General features: G+C 44.0%; 1 protein-coding gene across 3 annotated transcripts in view; it reads left to right on the forward strand.

The window, feature by feature from the left end:
* Positions 1-20,926, forward strand: part of CSMD2 (CUB and Sushi multiple domains 2) — a 519,932-nt gene that overhangs the window by 145,232 nt on the left and 353,774 nt on the right. For all 3 annotated transcript variants that reach the window (XM_079985202.1, XM_079985205.1, XM_079985206.1), the window contains exon 4: positions 9,266-9,460. In XM_079985202.1, the coding sequence (XP_079841328.1) occupies positions 9,266-9,460 (195 nt within the window). The remainder of the gene's footprint in view (positions 1-9,265; positions 9,461-20,926) is intronic.

The raw sequence follows: 20,926 nt of genomic DNA on the forward strand, positions 1-20,926 counted from the left end.
CAGTACATCTCACTCCAGGGGCGAAGACACCAGGTGGCTTGTGTGGCTGCAAGTGCTGCTAGCCATTGTTGGGTGACTCCTGTTTCTTTCTTTTGATGGTTCTTTCCCTTTAAACCAGCCTTGGACCGGACAGCCCACAAATAGAGGACACCTTTAAATAGCAAGCTATCCTCTGAAAGCTCATGAGTAAATGCAGGCTTAGGGCAGACTTTTGCAATAGACTGTCCCAGGCTGCTGGGACCCTGACATCTGCCCATAGATGCCGAGTTCTGCCTGGGAGGAATTCCTCTGAACACATTGCTCAAATTTATTTAAACATCCTGAAGTTTCTGTATGCCTGTCACTGTGTTTGTTAAGGAGGAACATCTGTGCTGCAGTGGCAACTACCAGGGTCCTAGACTGCAGGAACATCCCTAGTCCCCTCCAAGCATTCAGGTTCTCCATGGTAAAGAACATGGTGGCCTGGTGTGTGTGTGTTACTCTTAATGGAGAGTAAACATCTTGTGTCTAAAGGTATCCTGGAGGTCATGGCCATGGACTAGAAGGAAGGAAGGCTATTTCTGTGAGAAATCATTGTGGCGGCAGTTCTAAATACATGCATTAGGGAGTAGGGATGTAAGAAGGCATTGCCTTCCATCCCCCGTGGTATTTGTTGCACGCAGCACTATTTCCATTCCGTTGCAGTTCATCTTCTGCCAAAATTTACAATATTCGCTTGGCTGTCTGCTCTGGAGAAATTACATAACTTAGATAAGTTATCTAATTATGTTATGTATTTTGGCTTTGTTTTACTCCACTGCATTGATTTCAGTGCAAAGGTAACACAAAGCAAATGCAGAAAAGGTAATCAGTTGCATATTATCTGCAAAATGAAAACAACCATGAATACTGATGATTTGGGCTGGAACGAATAAGCGAACACTGCTAATTTCTGCTCCTGTTTCTGTTTTCGTTGGAATTTTCTGACATCTCAATTAGCGAGTAATCCCCATCAAATGCAGTAGGGCTGTGTTCCAAGTAACCATGCCTAGGATTTTGTTCGATTTGTACTTTCAATTTCCTCTCCTGTGCTGGTAGATTCCAGAAGTGGAAAATTGGAAAAAGTGGTTTTTTTCCACATACCCCCCCTTCCCTCCCCATATCTACAAGATGGATGATGTCGCATTCAAAACCATTACATTTGAGGGTGGGGGTGGAGAGAGAGGGAGAGGGGAGAAAGTATCTTTCTGGTTGTTGTTTTTAGTGAACAAAGAAATAGAGAAGAGCGAGAAAATAGTTTCCATTTAGCTTTAGCTTTCTTGGCCATACTGGAAATGAATCATGACATAAAAGGGGGATAAAATGAAATGAAAAAAGATACCATTTATTTCCTCTTCTCTAGAGCTCGCTGGACACTTATTCTGAAGGTTAAAAAACTTTGCTTTGGCACTGAAACACATCACATGAAGATCAAGATAAAAGGCTCTCAAACAGCCACAGCCTTACTTAGCCAAGAATTATGGCCACAGATTGGGGAAAACAAATTTATCTGCCGACAAAGCTAGTATGGCTTAAGTGTTTTTAGAGGTGGTAGCTTTTTTGTACAGAGGTCATCGTAGATGAATGGCCATGCATGTTGTTTGCATGCAGAAAGCTCTGGGGTCAATGATAGGTACCTCCCATTAAAGATTTTCACAGCCACTTTGCATAGGAGTAGGTAGAGGAATAACACTTGCAAAGGAAGGCTCTATCCATCCTACCCTTCAATATCAAGATGCTCAGCTTCCAAATGCATATCCATTTGTGTGTATTGCTCAGGAAACCTGTATGGTCTTGGCATAAGGTTACCTATTCCTTAGGTGCTGGAGAACCAGTGTACTCACAGTGACAGTTGTTGTGGGACCAATGGTCTGACTTTCCCTCAAGCCCAAATGTCCTCCCCCAAGTATTTATGATTTAGAGCACCTTTATCCCATGCTTTAGCCAAAAAGGTTCCCGCCAGAGCATCTTGCAAACACCAGTAATAAGAATGTTATTTCTTATTTAGGCTTACAGTCTTGAAGACATGACACACAAGGGGGAAAGGGTGGGGAGGGAGAAGGCAAGGAGGCAAGTCAGCTCAGGCAACAGTTATTGTAACAACCAGCTTGGAACCCAGGGAATCTGATGGAATGGCTCCTTCTAGGTGGCAGCTCATGGAGGACTAAAGACAGCTAGTCTCTCAGCAGTAGGGATAGGATAGCCTTTCCTCTCCCCTCCCCCTCTGTTCTGCAGCCTCATTATCATACATATATATTACATATTACATTTTATATCTGGTTCAGCAAAAAAAAAACAAAAAAAAACCAACAACTGAAAAAACTGGGTCTTGCTATATAAATTGTCCTATTCGGTATCACATCCACCATTAATGATAATGCATCTTTCTCTAGAGAATCAGACCAGTTTTTATTTTTTTTAACTTAATGATTATTAAAACATTGCACTTTTTAAAGGGCAAATGTGTTGAAAGATTCTCCTCTTCCTCTCTTGGTATACAGATTTTATGCTATCCAAACAGCCTGGCTTTCCTTTCCTTTTTGGTCAGGGTGCGGAGTTGAAGAAGACTGTTAAAGCAGCAAATAACACTCCTTTCCTTATATGCATAAGTCCTTGGTTTTTTCCTTTGAATTATCATTAATTATTATTAAAGTTAATCTGATGTTTCAGTATTTTGACCTGACCTAAGTCCTTAACTGTGAGGGTACGCTGAATGAATGAATGAATGAATGAATGAATTTCAGGAAGCTTCATCCACCCCCGCTCTTCGAAAGTGAATTGGCTGATGATTGAGGAAGTTGTGTGGGAACCTTATTTCCTAAAGGCAAAGGATGTTTCTCTCATTGATAAAGCTTCAAGGATGGAGCCACAATGGTGTTTAAAATATAGCTGTCATAGGCTGCCACAAGTAATTCAAGCAATAAAGTATTTCTTTTAGCCATGTAAATAAGGCAATAGGCAAGGCTGAGGAATGGATATCTATGTGCAAGCTGTGCAGAAGAGGATGGAGACAGAACTGTAGATTGATCTGGAGAGAAACTGGGGAAGACACTTAATCAGAATGGTAAATGAGCAGGGGGTAGTTTTCTCCCACTGAAAATTATCTGAGATGGTGCTGTTCTTGCCAGATTTGTTTATGTGAGAAACACGGGAGGAAGCATCTTTCTCAGCTATGTAAGGAAACCAGCTTCAAGCTTCTAGTATCAAAAAATGGCCAGGCATATGTGCCCTTTGGGCTGCTTCTGGCTGGAGTTTAGATTCCATCTGACAGCCACTGTTCCACCTGCTGTGGCAGAGGGAGAGGTGAAAAAACAGGGCTCGCCTCCATAAGCTCGGAGGGCACCCTGAATAGCCATCCTGCTAGAAAGTTTTAGTGCCTGAATTTTCTTGTTCCTGTTTGCCTTTCTCCTCTCCCTTCCCTGTTTAGATGTGAACATGAGGGCTTTGTCATTTGGGGGGGGGGGGGGAAGCAGAGGAGAAATAAATAATATGTCCCAAAGCGTAGGTGGTGCCACACTAAAGATCAATTTCTTACAAGTGTGGAACAAATATTATGTGGCACCTGTAACAGTTTGATCGAAGCAGTGAATTGGGCTAAAGATGGGGTAAGGCACCTTTACACATAAACTGGTTCCAAGCTCTTGGGGACTTTATACACTAATAATAACACCTTGAACTTCGCCTGGGAGAAAATCAACAAGCTGTCCTGGTGTCTGAGCAGAGCTGTTATATGCTGACAAGGTCTCATTCCTCTCAGCAGTTGTGGCCATTCAGACATTACAGAGACAGGTGTGTAAGCATTTTCATCTTTCCCCATCTTTTTTTAAACATCCAAAGTGGTCCTTTTTTCCCTCCCCCCTCCAACTGTTCTAGGAGACATCACTGAGCAAATATCTGCACGTATACCCCTTTGCTCCCTGCTTTTAAAACATTCAGCAAATCTTTTGACAACTCCCAAAGGTTTTCTTCTTTTCTACATCCATTAATTTGATGCATCAGGCAGAGAACTGGATTTTTATTTGCGAGCCAATAAACAGGGCTTTTATGCAGCTGTATCTATCTCTGTCTTTTGCCTGCCTTGGCTTCCATATAATTACGGGAAGGGAGACTCTTTGGTTGGTTGTTAGCAGAAAAGCTTTTATGGAGGGGGACCTGTTTCCAAAGGCTGTAGAGGAATTGGAAATTGGCTGGATCCAAAGGCTTGATGTTATTATTACACTGCACAGCATCTGATATAATAAATAATATCTATGCCTTAATCTCAGCAGCAGCTGAAAAGGGGACAGCTCTGACAATCAGGCAAACGTAAGCAATAATATTAGTTCAGAGGACATTTGTGGTGGTGGAATTTTTATGTATTTAAGTTTATATGCTGCTGTATCCCAGGAACTCTTGGTGTGATTTACACTGCATTATAAAACATGAAAATATACTGTTCCTTGGCCCGAAAGCTCACCATCACTGAGTGAGCATGTGGAATTATGAAAGCAGGGAAGGAAAGAAGAGGGGAGAGAGAATGGGCATGCACAAAGGGCCCTTTTCATGTGCTCAGAACAAGAGCATGCAGAGTTACATTTTTGCATGTGCTCTAAGCAAGGCACATGCAGGAACACAGGAAGCTGCCTTATACCAAGTTGATCTATCTGTCTCAGCATTGTCTACATTGACTAGCAGTGGCTCTCCAGGGTTTCAGATAGGGGGCATCCCCAGTCCTCCCTGGAGATGTTGGGGATTGAACCTGGGACCTTCTGTATACAAAGCAGATGCTCTACCACTGAGCCATGGTCCTCCATGTAAAACAAGACCCTTCAAAGAAGGCACCTTTCCCACAGCCTTCTCTCTCTTATCCTGCCCACTTCCTGGCTATGTTTCTGGATCTGTGAAGGTGGATGTGATGGCAAGCACACATGCAGTGTGGGTTGAACAGAGCCCCATTTGAACACATCTCAACAAAAGTATGAACCAGGGTGGAGATTTTGTGGAAGTTCCTGTATGATTTCTCATGGCATCCCCATTCCCCTGTCACTCAGCACTGTTTTCATGTGAGTCGCTTCTTCTGAATATGCCTGTGAAAACTGAAGGAAAGACATCTTCACTTCATTAATCCAGAGCAGTTCTTCTCTGGGTTTGCTGCTGGCAGATGCCCTCAAAAAAATGTGGTTCTCAAAAAGAAGAAGAAGAAGAAGAAGAAGAAGAAGAAGAAGAAGAAGAAGAAGAAGAAGAAGAAGGTGGTCAACGCCTGCTGTAAACACATTCCTAGAGACAGGGAAGGGTAAGCAGGGGTTAATTCCAATTTGCCTCTAATCCAGAGGTAGACAGTTCATGACCTTCCAAATTTTATTGGAACATTGACTGTCTTGGTTGAGAATAATGGGAGTTGGGGTACCACAACATCCCAAGGACCACAGACCCTCCCCACTTGCTTAACCTAAAGGAAAGACATACTGAGTATAACCATCATGGGATACAGGGCTAAACCTAACAGCGTAAGGCTGGGTCCTAGCCTAATGAGCTAGCCAGAAGTGGCCTATGAACCCTGGAGTAGTATCAGCACCTGTGATTGGCAGACAATATAAAATCCCAGGATTGGCTATGCTTGCTGTAAATAAGAGGAACATGGTCTTCTGATCTGGTCAACTGAACAGAACTTTCTGTCTTCTGGGTCTCAGATTCCTGCATAAGCCGAGGTTCTCAGTTAGGGAATACACTTACTAGGCAAGGATATATCTGTCTGCAGCCCCAGCCCTGCCCATAGCCATCTTACACTGATGTGCATTTTACAACGTTGTAATGTGCACCCAAGCCCTCAGGATGTGCATGTTGTCTAGAAGTGAATATCACATTTGCTAAAAGAGGCAAATGAGGCGGAATTTGTAAACGAGATTCTAGTTTTCCAAATATTATGTGTAAAGAAGCAAGCAGCCTCAACCTGCGTCTTATCTTAACAGTTCATTAAGTAAAGAGCAGAGAGTGTTCAGTGGTGACCTTTTTTAAGAAAAAAAAGAAGATAGATTTTTACTTGGAGTGACGTTTCGGTCATTAATTTCAAGCGAAGAAGGCTCAAAAGCCGGGAACAGGTTCAATTTTTGTTGCTGCTGTTTTAAAAATGACATCAATGATATAATTAAATTGGGTACTGGAGTGTCAGTGCAGAAAATGAAGTGCTCATTTTGTGCTGCTCCTCAAACCATTTGTTCATTTTAAATGGTGCCCCTATTTGTGGGAGCACTGGAGGATTCTTGCCTCATTTCCCATGTGATGGGGTGCCACAGTAATGCAGTCATTCTTGGTGGTATCTCTGTGTCATGAACTGGCAGAACTACAGGGAGGAGGAAGAGAATCCCAGTGAGGGGTGTAGCTGGGACTGGGACACACAGGGGCAAGCTGGGGAAGGAGAGGTTGGGGTAGGAAGTACTCATAGGGTGACAGAACTAGAGCAGCAGGACCCATCACCAGAGTCAAAGGGGAACGTCTTCATGAACATGGCTGGTGCTAATGTATAGGAAGCAATGGGCTGGGCATTCCAGGAGGCTAAGGCAGGCAAGGGCTCAAAACCCAGCTCAGTAGCTGACCAGGTGGGGCTCGCTAGCTCTGAGAGGAGGAGTATAATTTCTCAGCTGAAGTAGGCTTGGAACAGGTGAATGTCACCTGCCTCATCAAGTCCAGATGCTGCAGTCAGCATGCAAAGTATAGGAGGGCAGCAGAGCTGTGTCTACTCAATTACCCATGTTGATGGACCTCAGCTTGGATGCTCCAGGATCTCTGTGGGACTGTGCTTCAGTTTGAACTTTGGATGTGTGGATTGACCCTGGACTGGGGGCTTGACATACTGACTTGCTGCCAGGTAGGCCAGGGGTTCAGGGCACTCTAGTGGGCATCCGTCTGTCTCTGCAGACAGTGGAGGAGTGTGCCTTTGGGGGTGAAGTCAAACCACTAGAGAGTCATAGCGCCTGCTGTGTCTGTAGAGACTGAGGAGCACATTTAAACAATTGGGCTATTATAGGACGTTGAGCAGAGGTGCAATTAGCCACAACAGCATACATTAGGTGCTTGGGAATTGCCCCGCAGAACTGCTTCCAGGGCTGGTGTCAGCACTTGACAACCATGGGAACTACCAGAGACACATCACCCTGGTGGAACCAATTGTGGATGACTGCCCCACCCCCATTTCTTATTTTCATCACTATGAACTGTGCCAAGCAATTGGATTTAGCCATCCTTTTAACTCCCTACAATGCGGCAATTAAACTCCATCTTGGGGCATTCTGAGACATTTATAGACACAGCCACCCACTGCAGTCAGGTGGTCTTATTGGGACCCACTGGTTAGGGGCCAACAAGATGACACTTCTCCCATGCCTTCTTTAGATCTGGAGCTGGCCCTGATAGCTTCTCACAATAGGCTATTTACTTATGACATTTTGATTCAATGTTTCCTCTAAAATGCTCTGGGCAGAGTACACTTTTGTTTTCATAATGATCCTGGGAGGTAAGCCAGGTTGAGAGACAGTGGCCTGCTGAAGGTCATCTAGTGAACCTTTCATGGCTAAGCAGGAATTTGAATCTAGGCCTCCTGCTCCCTAGTTCAGCTCTCTTAACAGGAGCACCACACTTTCTAGGTGGCGGACTCTCCTTCCTGAGAGGTTTTTAAGCAGAGGTTGGATAGCCATCTATCATATATGATCTAGTTGAGGTTCCTGCATTGCAGGTGGTTGGACTAGTCAGGCATGGCCAAACCTGGCCCTCCAGATGTTTTGGAACTACAGTTCCCATCATGCCTGACCACTGATCCTATTAGCTATGGATGATGGGAGTTGTAGTCCCAAAATATCTGGAGGGCCAAGTTTGGCCATGCCTGGACTAGATGATGCTTGGGAACCCTTCCAACTCTACAGTTCTATGATTTTGACCATGTGTACAGCCTAGTCAGCAACTGGACCACACTGAAGGAAAGATTATGTATAGTGGGGCCCCATTCCACTACAGAGGGCTGTCTTCATGGAAGTGCTGTTGCCATAGGAATTTATTCATCTATCTTGCTCCTGAGTTAGCAGCTAAGTACTCCTCGAGGAACTAGAGACTTTCAGCTGTTAATCCCTAGAAGAGATCTAAGTTGTTTGTATAATATCTCCTATAAAAATGTGTTTTCTATTCATTTATCTTAAAAATCTAATTCTGTGTTCTGTGCTGCTGAAGTGACATTGAAAACTGTGCAAAACATTGCTGTTGGATATTGTAGAACATTAACAGTGACAATTAAAAATATGGGTATGCAGGGGGGCAGGAGAAGGAAACTACTACTGTATTTTTTGCTCTATAAGACTCACTTTTTCACTTCTAAAAAGTAAGGGGAAATGTGCGTGCGTCTTATGGAGCGAATGCAGGCTGTGCAGCTATCACAGAAGCCAGAACAGCAAGAGGGATTGCTGCTTTCGCTGCGCAGCGATCCCTCTTGCTGTTCTGGCTTCTGAGATTCAGAATATTTTTTTTCTTGTTTTCCTCCTCCAAAAACTAGGTGCGTCTTGTGGTCTGGTGCGTCTTATAGAGCGAAAAATACGGTAAATTCATTTGCCTCCAGCCAGCAGCAGACACTTTCCCGAAGATCTAGGTTTATACCCACATACAGTGGTTGCTAAATCTAAACTCGCTTCCAGTGGAAACGCATTTCAAATAATAGCTGCCGCCAGAAAAAAGGTATCTGTGGGGTTTGATGTAATTTGCAAGACAAGGGCAAGTTATAGTTTGTAGGACTGGATGTCACTGTGGTTTGTCATAAAGCAGGAAATAAGCAATTAAGCAAAACAAGATGAGGATAAGGTAGAGCACATACGGACAGGTTTTGTTCCCATTGATTTGGTGTTGCCTGTCTTGATCCTTGAAGGCTGAGACATGAAGTGTGAACCATGGGGAAAGCACCCCTGTACTCATTTCCACCAATTCCCTGGGCCCGGAGCTCGGAGCTATTACAGCTTATCAAGGAAGAAGTTGTCATGTCACGATTCCCATTGTTTGATGCTTTGCATGGCCTGACCTGAAAGGTCTGGAAGGGGAAGACAAGACACTGCTCCTGTACTCTGACTCTTTTCAGTGATGTGGAATAATGGGAAGGCAAGCGAGAGGGTGGTGGAAGAGGGCAGAGCAGTAAATGAAGCCTGTGTTTGCAGAAGGGACTGAACATTTGATTGATTATAGCTTGGTGCTTTTGACTAACCAAGTGTCATTCCTTCTTCTCCTGCTCTCCACTCAGTTCTGCCAAGTCACACATGTGGAAATCCAGGAAGGCTGCAGAATGGAATCCAGCAGGGGACGACGTTCAGTGTTGGCGACAAAGTGCGTTACAGCTGTAACCCGGGCTTTTTTCTGGAGGGTCATGCGCTGCTCACTTGTCACTCCAGTTCAGAAAACACTGCCTCCTGGGACTTCCCTCTGCCCTTCTGTCGAGGTAAGTATGCTTCCCTTCCATTTATTCTGGGGAAGGGATGGTGTGTTAAATTCAGTTCTCCATATTTCCACATCAGGTTTTTTTTTTTCCTTTCATGAAAATTGGCCAGCATGTTTGTTTGAATTGCTCCTAAAATGGACACTTTTGTTGCAATTTTGTCTAATATACACATCTCTGCAAGTAATTTCCCAGAATGCTTCTTATGCACACTTCACATGGCATATGCATTCTCGTATGCATTACATGGCTGGAGAATTGCGTTGCAAAATTCAGAGAAGTGAGAATTTTGAAGGATGATTAAATTTCAGTCTGCATATTGTTTTTAGAAAGTGGGAATTATGTAGATTCATCTTTAAAGGCAAACTGGGTCATCCCCCCCCCAGTCACTATTGTTGGGTCTTTCCAGTGTCTAGGTTCAGACTAACACTGTAAACATTTTGAAGTTGTTCTGTAGGGAGGGGACAATACTCAGACTGCATTTTAATGGGATGTTTGGTTTTTGGTGTGGGGGGAGAATCTGTGTCATTCAGTCCAAATTCTGCACCAAGCAAAGCTGAATTGTGAGGCCTGCATATATAAATTAAGCTGGGAATATTTGAGTATTTTATTATGTATAATTTATTATGTTTCTGCTGAGCGGGGGGAGGAAGTGAAGTCCTCCTTATTAAAACCACTAGAAATGCTAATATCCAGTCATCTTACTTGCTTCCACAACTTCAGCTGACACTGGGCATGTAAATATAATTTGGTACCCATAATGGCATGAAACTTGGTTTTAAGTAAAAGGGAGAATGCATAAGAACCTAAATACTACATTTTGTATTTCCCCCCATGCGCTTCCACAGAATTGTGACATAAAAATAGTCTGCTTATACTATGGAATGTATAAGGAGGGTTGGGGAGGTATGTCTATTTTCATTTCTTTTATGCATCTATAGAAAAGCTGTGGGTACAACCGTTTGAGAAGAATATTGATAAGCTGAAAGGTGTGCAGAGGAGGGCTTCCAATATGATGAAGGGTCTGGAAGCCAAGCCTTATGAGGAATGGTTGAGGAAGTTGGGTATGTTTAGCCTGGAGAAGAGAAGACTGAGAGGTGATATGATAGCCATCTTCAAATATCTCAAAGGCTGAACAAGATGATACTTTGGGGTCCCTTCCAACTCTGATTATATGAAAGCTTCCCAATACCCCCCACCTCACATTTGGGACTAGCCAATCAATCTATAAGTAGAAGCATTTGAATTGATACACAGTAATAAATGTCGTGAGAATTCTGCCTCTCTCCTCCATTCTATCATGTATCCTACGCGCCCTTCACTCAATTATCTCATATTGATTCCTTTATTGATTCTTTGTTCATGTAATCAATTAGCAATCCTGAGCTGGAGCATACATCTTATATTTAAATTGAGCAAAGATGGTTTGCCTAGCGATGCATAATTCCCGGTGCTTTCCTTAGTTTAATTCTGATATATGCAGCTGGCTGCATTTTTGTCTTGCATTTATCCACTCCTGCCCATTTTTGTAATCAGTTCTCTGAGTACGAAGAGTGCAGCTAGTGCAGCTGGGGTGATACCAGAGAGGGACCATTCTGCCTCCTTCATTTTTCTTCTCTGAAGTTAGCATCATCCATCTTGACTCCTTAGCGGAACTTCATGCTGAGTTGGTGCTTCCACCGAGAAACCTTATTTTTCAACTTGGCTGTAGGAAATAATCATTTTATCTCGGTGCTCTGCTCCACATCATGTTTTATTTTCTTGCAAGAATAAGGAGGAGAACACTGCACTGGCAGAGACCAGTGTTGTATGTAGGACTGAGCCAAACCTACTTGTTGGACCCACAAAGTTCATAGAATTGTAGAGTTGGAAGGGACCCCAAGGGTCATCTAGTCCAACCCACTGCAACACAGTGGTACCTCAGGTTAAGTACTTAATTCGTTCCGGAGGTCTGTACTTAACCTGAAACTGTTCTTAACCTGAAGCACCACTTTAGCTAATGGGGCCTCCTGCTGCTGCTGCACCGCCGGAGCACAGTTTCTGTTCTCATCCTGAAGCAAAGTTCTTAACCTGAAGCAGTATTTCTGGGTTAGCGGAGGCTGTAACCTGAAGCGTATGTAACCTGAAGCGTATGTAACCCGAGGTACCACTATACAGGAATCTCAACTAAAGCATCTGACAGAAAACAACACACCATCGAGGACTAATGTTGCAGACACAATTGCCTAGGCGCAATTCAGCCTCTTGATAATCATGAAAGCCCTGGCCTCACTATGGTTCATCTCCCCGTGGAAGGCAGACCTGATATTGTCACTGCTGAAGAGATGCTTAACTGGTCTATTGACCCAGCACTTTATGATGACGTCTTTGATGAACCTGGGCAACACCAAGCCTCGCAAGTGAAAACTACACTGCCAACAGGCAAAGATGCCCCCATCACAGAAATGCAGCCACCAGGTGAAAGTGGGGTCTCTGAACTGTGGGAGACCCTTTTGGGACCACTGTCTTCTATCTCACAGCATTGTGGAAGGAATTTTTTAGAAGCATGGGCTCGCTTTGCAAGGAGGTAACGGGTCTCAAGGCCACTACTGAGAGACCCTTGTGGGACTTGTTGAAAATGGCATCTTGATTGCAGCCCCTCCTTCCAACCATGAGAACACGGAATCTGGAGCCTTAAATGACCTGTCACTGCATTATATTGTAGATGAGCAAATGCTGTTTGAGGCGTTTGCCAATGCGGGGTTGCTGGGAACCAAGGATTCAGGGCAAGCTGGGAGCCCCTGACTAAACATTATACATATTCAGCAGCCCTTGCTGCATGCTGTTGCTGCTCTCTAATGGCTTTTAACCCACCTGTTAGGGCATAGGTGGCAAACCCATGGGTAGAATCTGACCTGTCAAGCTGTGGGAAATGGTCTGCCAGGCCACACAGCTTTTATCTTCTGATCCTAGAGCGGTGGTGCTCAGTAATGAGATCCAGAGATAAGGCACTCTGCCTGTTCTTTAGATAGGAAAAAGAAAATGAAGCATTTCACCCCACCCCAGAGCCATGTGGTGGTGCGGTCACAGATCGTATTGTGAAGACTAAAAAGCAGCATCTCCCAGCACTCAGAGAATGCTGTGTATGTGTATGTGTGTGTGCATGTGAGTTTGTGTCCATGTATACAATCAAGCGTTACAGCTGCATATGTGCAATGAGTGTGTGTGCTGTGTATGTGGATTTGTGTGTACTCTCTTACTCTTTTTTTTAGCCACTCTGGGCAACAATGGGAGCGTCAGTTATGCACTGCCACCTGCAGCCCATTAGAGGCAGAATTGCCCAGAGAATACTCATCCCATTCTGAAAATTCAGATCACGTCCCTGCATAGCCAGCTCTGAATCTGTGGTTCTCTTACGGCTGTTGATTATTTTTTCACAGTGATCACGTTCCTTTATCTCTTTTGCCTGTTCCAATTAGCTTTAGTCAAATTTATCTTCTGCGCCAGCATTATACTAACTTTCCTCACTTATTAGTTTGCACACCAGTGGGAGGAATGGCAGCGTGCAGGCATTTGTGCCTATTAGGGGAGCAGCCACAAGAAGAACCTCAAAATCACACACACACCCCAGCATCATGCATTGTGACAAATTAGACTTGCAGAGATGAGACAGTAAAAACAAATACCCATCTCTGGCAGGAGTGAAGAATGTGGCCTTCCAGATGTCTATGGGCTATAGCTCCCATCATCTCTGGCTGTTCACATGCTGACTGGGGCTAACTGGAACAGCTGGAGGGCTGCAGGTTCCCCATATCGGATCTATAGCATCTACACTGTTTTCATACTTGTTTCTAAGTTGACTCGTTTGCCAAGGAGTTCCTGCTCCTGTGTCATGGGGAAAAGTGAAAGGATACCTGATGCAGCCAAAGGAAGATTCACAGCATTTTGAAAAACTGTTGCTGTTGGAGTTGCCACCACCCAGGGTTCCAATCCCCCCTTTCTCAATGGAAAAGGTCCCAGAAAGTGTGCATGGACAAAAACAGATCACCTGCTGTCATTTTGCTGTGCAAACCCCAGTGATCAGCTGATTGTCTGGGCTTTCAAAGCCCTACACACAACACTTGTAAGCCCCCGTGATTGGCCAAAAACCTATTTAGAGTTTGCTATCAGTCCAGTTAAGCCTCTCTGGTTTCCATCTCCATTCTGAGCTGTGCATGGTGCTGCCAACTTCCTTGGGTTCTGCCCATCGGAGACCTAACCTCTGCTTAGTCTGACTACATTTCTAGAACCCCCTCTTTTCTGGCCATCCTAGAACTTGACCTTTTGCTGTGTCTGCCTGTGCATATTGGAACTGGACTCCTGTTTGCTGACCTGCCCTTCCAGACATCAACCTAAAATTAAATGACTCTGCTTACTGCACCCTGGGCATGGAACCCATTGTTATTTCTCCCACTGTAGCTGTGCCACCACAGACCCTTTCCCCAACAGAGACTGCTGCCTCAAATAAAACAAGAGTGCAATCCAGTTCTTCCTTGGAGGCACTCTTGCTGGGAAAACCTGGGGTTCCTCAGACCATGTCAGGGGTTATTTAATTAGAAGATCAGTAATGGTAGACAAGCTTCCCTGAAAGACAGCTCCCCCCACCCCCCACGTTGTGTGAAAGTAGGTGTAGGGAGTGCCAGGTGTGTTTTAGGATGGGAATTTAGTTAATACAGGGTGGCAATGAAGCCAACTGTCCTAATCCCCATGTTGTGTGAAGTAGGGTATGAGTGGAGCGTTTCTGGAATCCTCTGCAGCTCTCAAGAGTCTTCAGATGTGGAAAGAATTCTCTTAAGATTTAAAGTTTGAAAGCTCCTGCCTTGGAGGAAGACTCTACTGACGTGGGGAACAGGGCTGTTAAAGAAAAGAATAATGGAGATCCTAATAAACTGCTGGTCAATTGTTAAAAGGGCCAAGCAGGTCAATAAGTTGATAGTAACAACCTATCATGCCTTTCACTGAGCGAGTCCAGAATTGTCTTGTCATTGACATGGTCTGCAATTTACAGCACAAGCTGATGCGTGCTTCCTTAAAAACCCATTGGGCTGCTGTGTCTTGTAGGGCTTTCTCCCAGGAAAGTGTGCATATGATTGAAGCTTCAGTAGCATGAGAATCATCATATAGGGAGAAAGACAGATCCAGTGTCCTGCTGCCTATGGTCATTCAGCTGGAAGCCTCAATACATAAATAAAAATGGATAGAGATGTGGCACCTAGCTGTAACCAGCGCAGGTCTTGCTGAAAGTGGCTTCACTGTATACAGAGGCCCAACGTTTCCCAGGAGGCGCATTTTCGTGGGTGCAGCTGCTGCAGCATTGTCAGCACTGGCGTGGAAGCCCCATTACGCCACAATTGATTCTCGAGCTCTGAGCTAAAAGAAGTAATAAATCCCTCAACTGCACAGACTCCCTGGTTGAGTTATGGCTATCATTTGTTTCATAGTGGAAGGAGGTTTTTTTTTTTTTTTTTTTTTTTTTTAAAAAAAAAAGCAGGGCAAGAAATGCGCCAAAAAATGAAAGAGGGTTGCTCCTTAGGTCCACAGCACTGACAGCTGGCACAAAGGGCTGGAGCATGGGACATCTTCCATTGCACAGTTTGAGAAGTGGTGGGTTGGCATTTTGTTTCCTGGGCCAGTTAGGAAGCATTCCAGGGTAAGAAACCAGAGGCATGCTTCTTCTGTCCCTGGTAGCTCCTCCTCCCTCTCCAGGGGAAACCCTGTTCATGTTATTTTCAGAGCTGCTGTGTTAATGGATATGACTCTATGATTTTGCAAAAACAAATCAAAAAACAAACCCACAAAATAGATAAAAGGGTGAGGGCAAGGAGCAAATAACTATGCTGGAAGCAACCTGTCCTGATCACCACTGAGCTAAAATAACGTCATGTAAAATATTTCCCTTTTAACCAATTTTATTGTAAGACCTCCTCTAAAAGCACCTTCTGTCACCTTCTTGGTTTCTGCAACTTTCACCACCTTTCTTTCTCTACCTCAGGCCTCAGACTCAGCCCTCCAGATGTTTTTGGCTTACGACTCCCATGATCCCTAGCTAGCAGGACCAGTGTTCAGGGATGATGGGAATTGTAGTCTCAAAACATCTGGAGGGCCGAGTTTGAGGAAGCCTGATCTACCTCCTGCTGGTGCCCATTTCTCCATCTACCTTCTTTTTCCCCCCTCCTCCTGCCCCCACCCCTCCGCCCAGCCAGATGGCGGTTGCCCCCCCCAATCTACCTTCTTGAAGTATTTGTCCTCTGTTACCTGTTTTGCCTTTGTTTTTCCCTTCCTCTCACCTTCCTCTCCTTTGCCTCCTTGCATGTTCTCAGTTCTTCCTCTGCTATATTTACTGTTGCCTCCCCTCCCCACAACCCTTTCTATCATCAGCTGTCTGCCTCTAGCTTCTTTCCTTGCGCCTTCTTCCATATTCTCTTTACCTTTTCGAACATTTCTCTCCTTTCTTTTTTCACCTTCCGCTTCCTTTTACCTGTCAGCAATGTCTTTACGTCTCCCTCTCATTTTCTTTTATACTCTGCTCACTTTAATTCACCTTATCTGCTACTTCAGTTCACCTCTCTGTGATCCTTGGCCCCTCCTAATGTCAGCTTGCCTGGAAAAAAAAATCAACAGGATTTCTTGGGGAGATCACTCTCTTAACTTAACACAGGCAGCAGCTGTTCTTTGTTGCCTCTTTGCGGGATGCTCATGTTTGAAGAAACTTGTTTCTGCCACTCTGAAGCAACACATCGTTGTTCCAAAACAAGAAGTTTCTTTTCTTCTAGTTTGCAAAGTCTTTTCATTTTACAGTTCTTTTTAAAAAGCAACTAAATATTAATGCTCCCAAATCAGTGCTGAAATATTAAAGATGCAGTCCTGTGTATACTTGAGTGAGCGCTTTAAAAATAAATGGGCCTTACTTCTGAGTAGACTTGCAGAGGATTTGCTTAGGAATTCAATTAAGGTTAAGTAAGAGTCTCCCTTCCTAAGGAGCCAAATCTCCCCTACCTTTCCTGCATTCCCCCGCATCTTTTATGGATGCCCTTCCATCTGCACTTTTCTTGTGTCAGCCTACCTAAAATCAAATGTATCAAAAATAAATCTGGAAAAGTTTCAATACCCTCATAACCTATTATAGGCAGCAACTGTTTGCTGCTGTCTAACACCACTTGCCAGTAATTTTGAGTTATGTCCCACATTCATTTAAGGCCCAGTTCTTTCAGTGGAGTGCCCATTTGCTTTCCCAGTCTAAAGGCACTGTGCCCATCCCATTCTTTAGAAGCAAAGAGCAAGGGGTGTTCTGTTCACTGGGTCGCCATCTTAGCTTGCTTAGCTATGTTGTTCTGCTGTGCCTTCAACCCTTCACCTTGCTGATCTGCACTGTACTTATCTGAGCATGAAAGATGCTGGCAGAAACCATAATCCAAGTTCAAGTTCTTCATCTAGCAAGATGCAGGACAGTACAGTGGTACCTTGGTTTTTGAATGTCTCCATTGACAAACATTTCAGTTTTTGAACACCATAAGCCCAGAAGTAAATGCTTCAGTTTGCAAACACACCTCAGCAGTTGAACATACCACATGGCTTCCACTGAGTGCAAGATCCTGAGGCCTAACTGTCAGCTGTTGAGTTTTTGGTTTTCAAATGTTTCAGAACTTGACCCGTCTTCCAGAATGGATTACATTAAAAAACCAAGGTACCACTGTACTGAGCTATATGAACAAGTATAATACAAGTAGCAACTTGTCTTCCTAAGGTCCTGGAAATAGAATTCTAAAATCAAGTGTGGCTGATATGATTGCTTTGCCACCTTCAGTTCAGTTTAACTTAGCCATAGGTAATAGTGATCAGCACAAAAGAGCTGACATACGCAGATGAGACAGCATCCGAAGTTACAAGCATCCAAGGGGAAAACACCAGAGTAAAACCATAATTAAAATATTATGTCTGTCAACCTGTTGCAGGGTGATCATGCATATAATTGCAAAGCATTAGGAGGAGAAGTAGTCAACAAAAAATGGATACAGAACCAGCCCAATAACAAATATATCTGTTTTTGCCGAACCTCTACAAAATTTACCCACTCTCTCCTAATACCTGTACTTTCCAAAGATCTTCAGCTCTTGAGAGGTGTGTCATTTGAATCCTCTCATGGCTCGTTGCCCTCATGGTTGAATAGAGATGCCACCACACCATCTTCCATGCTCTAGGAGGAATAAACAAAAACAAAAACCTTCCTCCCGCCACATAGGCAAAGCTTGCTAAGTGAAAAACACCCCAAACCCTTTGTTAGTTAGTTTGCTGAATTTAAGCAGAGCTGATGGGTTTATGACTCCACTTGGCAGCTGAGCACAGATTCAGGAAGCCAGCCGAAGGAGTTGAGAACATTTGTAATGCTGCTTTTTAAGCATATCAAATACGCATTATCTCATTAAATGTGCCCTGGCCTATTAGAACTCAAACAGTTGCTTGGAATGCGCTGTGCATAAAGTGTGTGTTTATGTTTTGTTTTTATTTATTTATTAATCCTGGGCTCTTGACAGGCACTTTGATATGTTGTAATAATAAGTTAAAAATAAGCTCATCAAATTAGGGGAAATATTAACAAGTAGTGCTGGAAGCACTTAATATTTTAAAAGGATTTTTTAATTAAAGTTTCAAGAACAAAGGGGATAATTCTCCAGAAAAGGAACCAGCTGGTTTATACTGTTTTGGTATCAGGTCTGACATAATGGTTTTATTCAGAGAGAGTGCCGTGGGATGATTTCCATGAAGAATTTAACGGAGAAATGATTTTCAGGTTGGAAAATCGACTCTTTAATTGGGGCCTTAAAAAAAAGAAATATCCACATTGTCTCTGTCATCAGTATTCCTACTGTCCTGTTTCTTAAATTGTCTGTCAACAGTCATGTCATCCAGGCCTCAGGAACTTGAACTACAAAACTCATAGCCTTGGGCTGTGACCTATCTTGGTGCGTTACCTGGGACCATGTGTGCTTAGACCTCAAAGCACTCTTCAGATGTGGAAAGGAATGCTGCTGCACAACAACTGCTACTGTCTAAAACATATCGATTCACAAGCACTGGGAAGCCTCTGCTCTGACTTTCTGCTCTTCACTGGTCAGCACAACAGAAGGAGATGGGGTTGTATGTAGCATCCACCTCTGTGAATATGGCAGGCAGCAAGAGGCCTCTGGTTTGGCCAATCAAATATACTATAAACTCTAGAAGTTGTCCCAGCCTGCCTGACAGAGCAATGCCTTATGCCAGCTGAAACCCAGCTGTTCTGGCTCCAGCAACTGACCTTAGGGATCCTAAGATGAAGAGAACACACTCTAGTTCTGGATTTTGAGGATGATCACCACACAACTTTGGCCTGATCATGATATCACGAGTACCAGAAACTTAGTCTGATTTACCCAGATGAGGATGCTGGAAATGGTTCAATGAATGCAGCGTGTTATCTGGAAAGCCCCTGGTTTTGAAGAAGATTGCCTCAGCCACAAATTAACCACTATTCCTCTCAGCTTCAGTGTCTCCCTTCCTAATTATGGAGAGAATACCACTGGCCTGCCTTAGAAGGCTGTTGGAAGGGTTCCTGAGGTACTTTATGATAAGCACTTGAGCATTAGACATATATACAGTAAATACTTAAAACTAATTCTGTTATTATTCATTCTGTTCTAAATGGAACTTGGGCTTTTGGAAGGCCAGTAAAGGATCATGGTTGTCACAGTTGAACTCTGCCTAGACCTTGAACTTGAACTGTCCTCAGAGGAGGAGCAAGAGGAGCAGGACTCTCCAGCAATCTCCATAATGCCAATGTTCCTGAGGAGACCTTGTCCTAAGGAAGCCTTGCCTCACATCAGCTGCCTGGATTCCTGGACTACTCTCATCTCACCCAGAACCACAGGGATAGAGGAGGCAATAAGCCAGACAGAAACTTCAGAGCCAAAGTGGCTTGCTAGTTGCTTGCAAGGCTACTTGGGAGGAGGCTGAAGGTCACTGAAGCACCTGTTTGGATCAGGGCCTGTCAGCAAAAGCACCTTCACTGCTGAACCTCTAGCCTTCCTCACATGGGGAAATGCATAATGGACTCCACAGAAGTGATTAAGAAACTCGCATGTCCATGGCTTTCAGACACTGTTCCTGTCCCCCAAGTGGCTGTAGCAATTATTTGCCAGTTTGGCTTGTTCCTTTTCAAAATGCAGACAGAATTGTGGTTTGGGTTATTTCTGCCCCGAGTACCAGCTGTCACACACAGGGATGCAATTTGTACTTACGCAATGTGTTTGCCTCACCGGCTTGACACAGTTGGGCAACAGATGGTCATAAGAAATCTGAGTTGGCGTGAAGGGGAGCTTCTTTCCTCCTGGAGTTTACAGCAGTCATTTCAGGCCCTGCTCATTGAGATGGTGGCTGAATTGTTCAGAAACCAAGATTCTACCAAGCCATATCATAACTCGGGCTCAAAGTGTGTTAAAGATCACTTCCTTCCGCTGGATAACGTTATAATATTTTAAGGTGCACAGAGAGATTCCTCTTAATGATGCTATCCATGTACTAGATTCAGGCAGCAAATGTGGGGAAAGAGATGTTCTCAGTGGATCCCACCTCCTTGGGAATCTCCCTTGCTGGAGCATTTAAGTTTGTGTCCAGCTTTTATGCACACCCAGTACCTTGCTCCAAGCGTAGCCTCAATTCCAGATGACAAATGATGATCTGCACGCTTTATTCAGGCTTCTGAGTTCTATTTGTGGCTCCCCCTCTCTTTAAGACTGTTTGAAGTATTGGGAATAAGATACTGATGCAAGAATTCTCCTGCACAATGTGGCCTAGTGCTTCACTATAAACTTCTGTATACCTACCAATATTACGATTCCAGAGATGCCAAATCCTGAGCACCTTTTGGACCAAGTGTCTTAAATTGTACCTGTTTGGACTGGCCTTTGGGGCTGTGGATTAGCTCAGACCAAAGCCTTTGGCACAGATTGTGCAGGAAATAATCAAGATAACATTGTGACAATATGCCTTGGTGGTAAATATTCCAGGACCAAGCCAGCTGTCTCATATTGTGAAAAGGAGAGTTCTGCTGATTTGACCAAGGATCAGTCTAGAGCAGGGGTAGCCAACATGCTGCTCTCCAGAGATTGTTTTCCTACAACACTCAAGTTTCCTGACCATTGGCCATTGTGTCTGGAGCTGATGGGAACTGTAGTCCAGCAAACACTAGAGGGCACCATGTTGGATATCTCTGGTCTAGAGAAGAAAAAACTGGCAGAACCAAAGAAGCAGATAGAAGCTTGTCAAGTCATTGTGGGATAAGGTAAGAACAGTGCAGGGAACAGTGCAGGTTTACAAGTACATTTTTAAATCCCTCTGCTGGGTCTGACTGAAGGCCCATCTAGTCTGGATCCTGTTTCCTGCTTGTTCTCCAATAGTTGATGTTCAGCAGCAGGCTGC

The sequence above is a fragment of the Podarcis cretensis genome, assembly GCF_951804945.1.
Source record: "Podarcis cretensis genome assembly, chromosome: 8".
Classification (NCBI taxonomy): domain Eukaryota; kingdom Metazoa; phylum Chordata; class Lepidosauria; order Squamata; family Lacertidae; genus Podarcis; species Podarcis cretensis.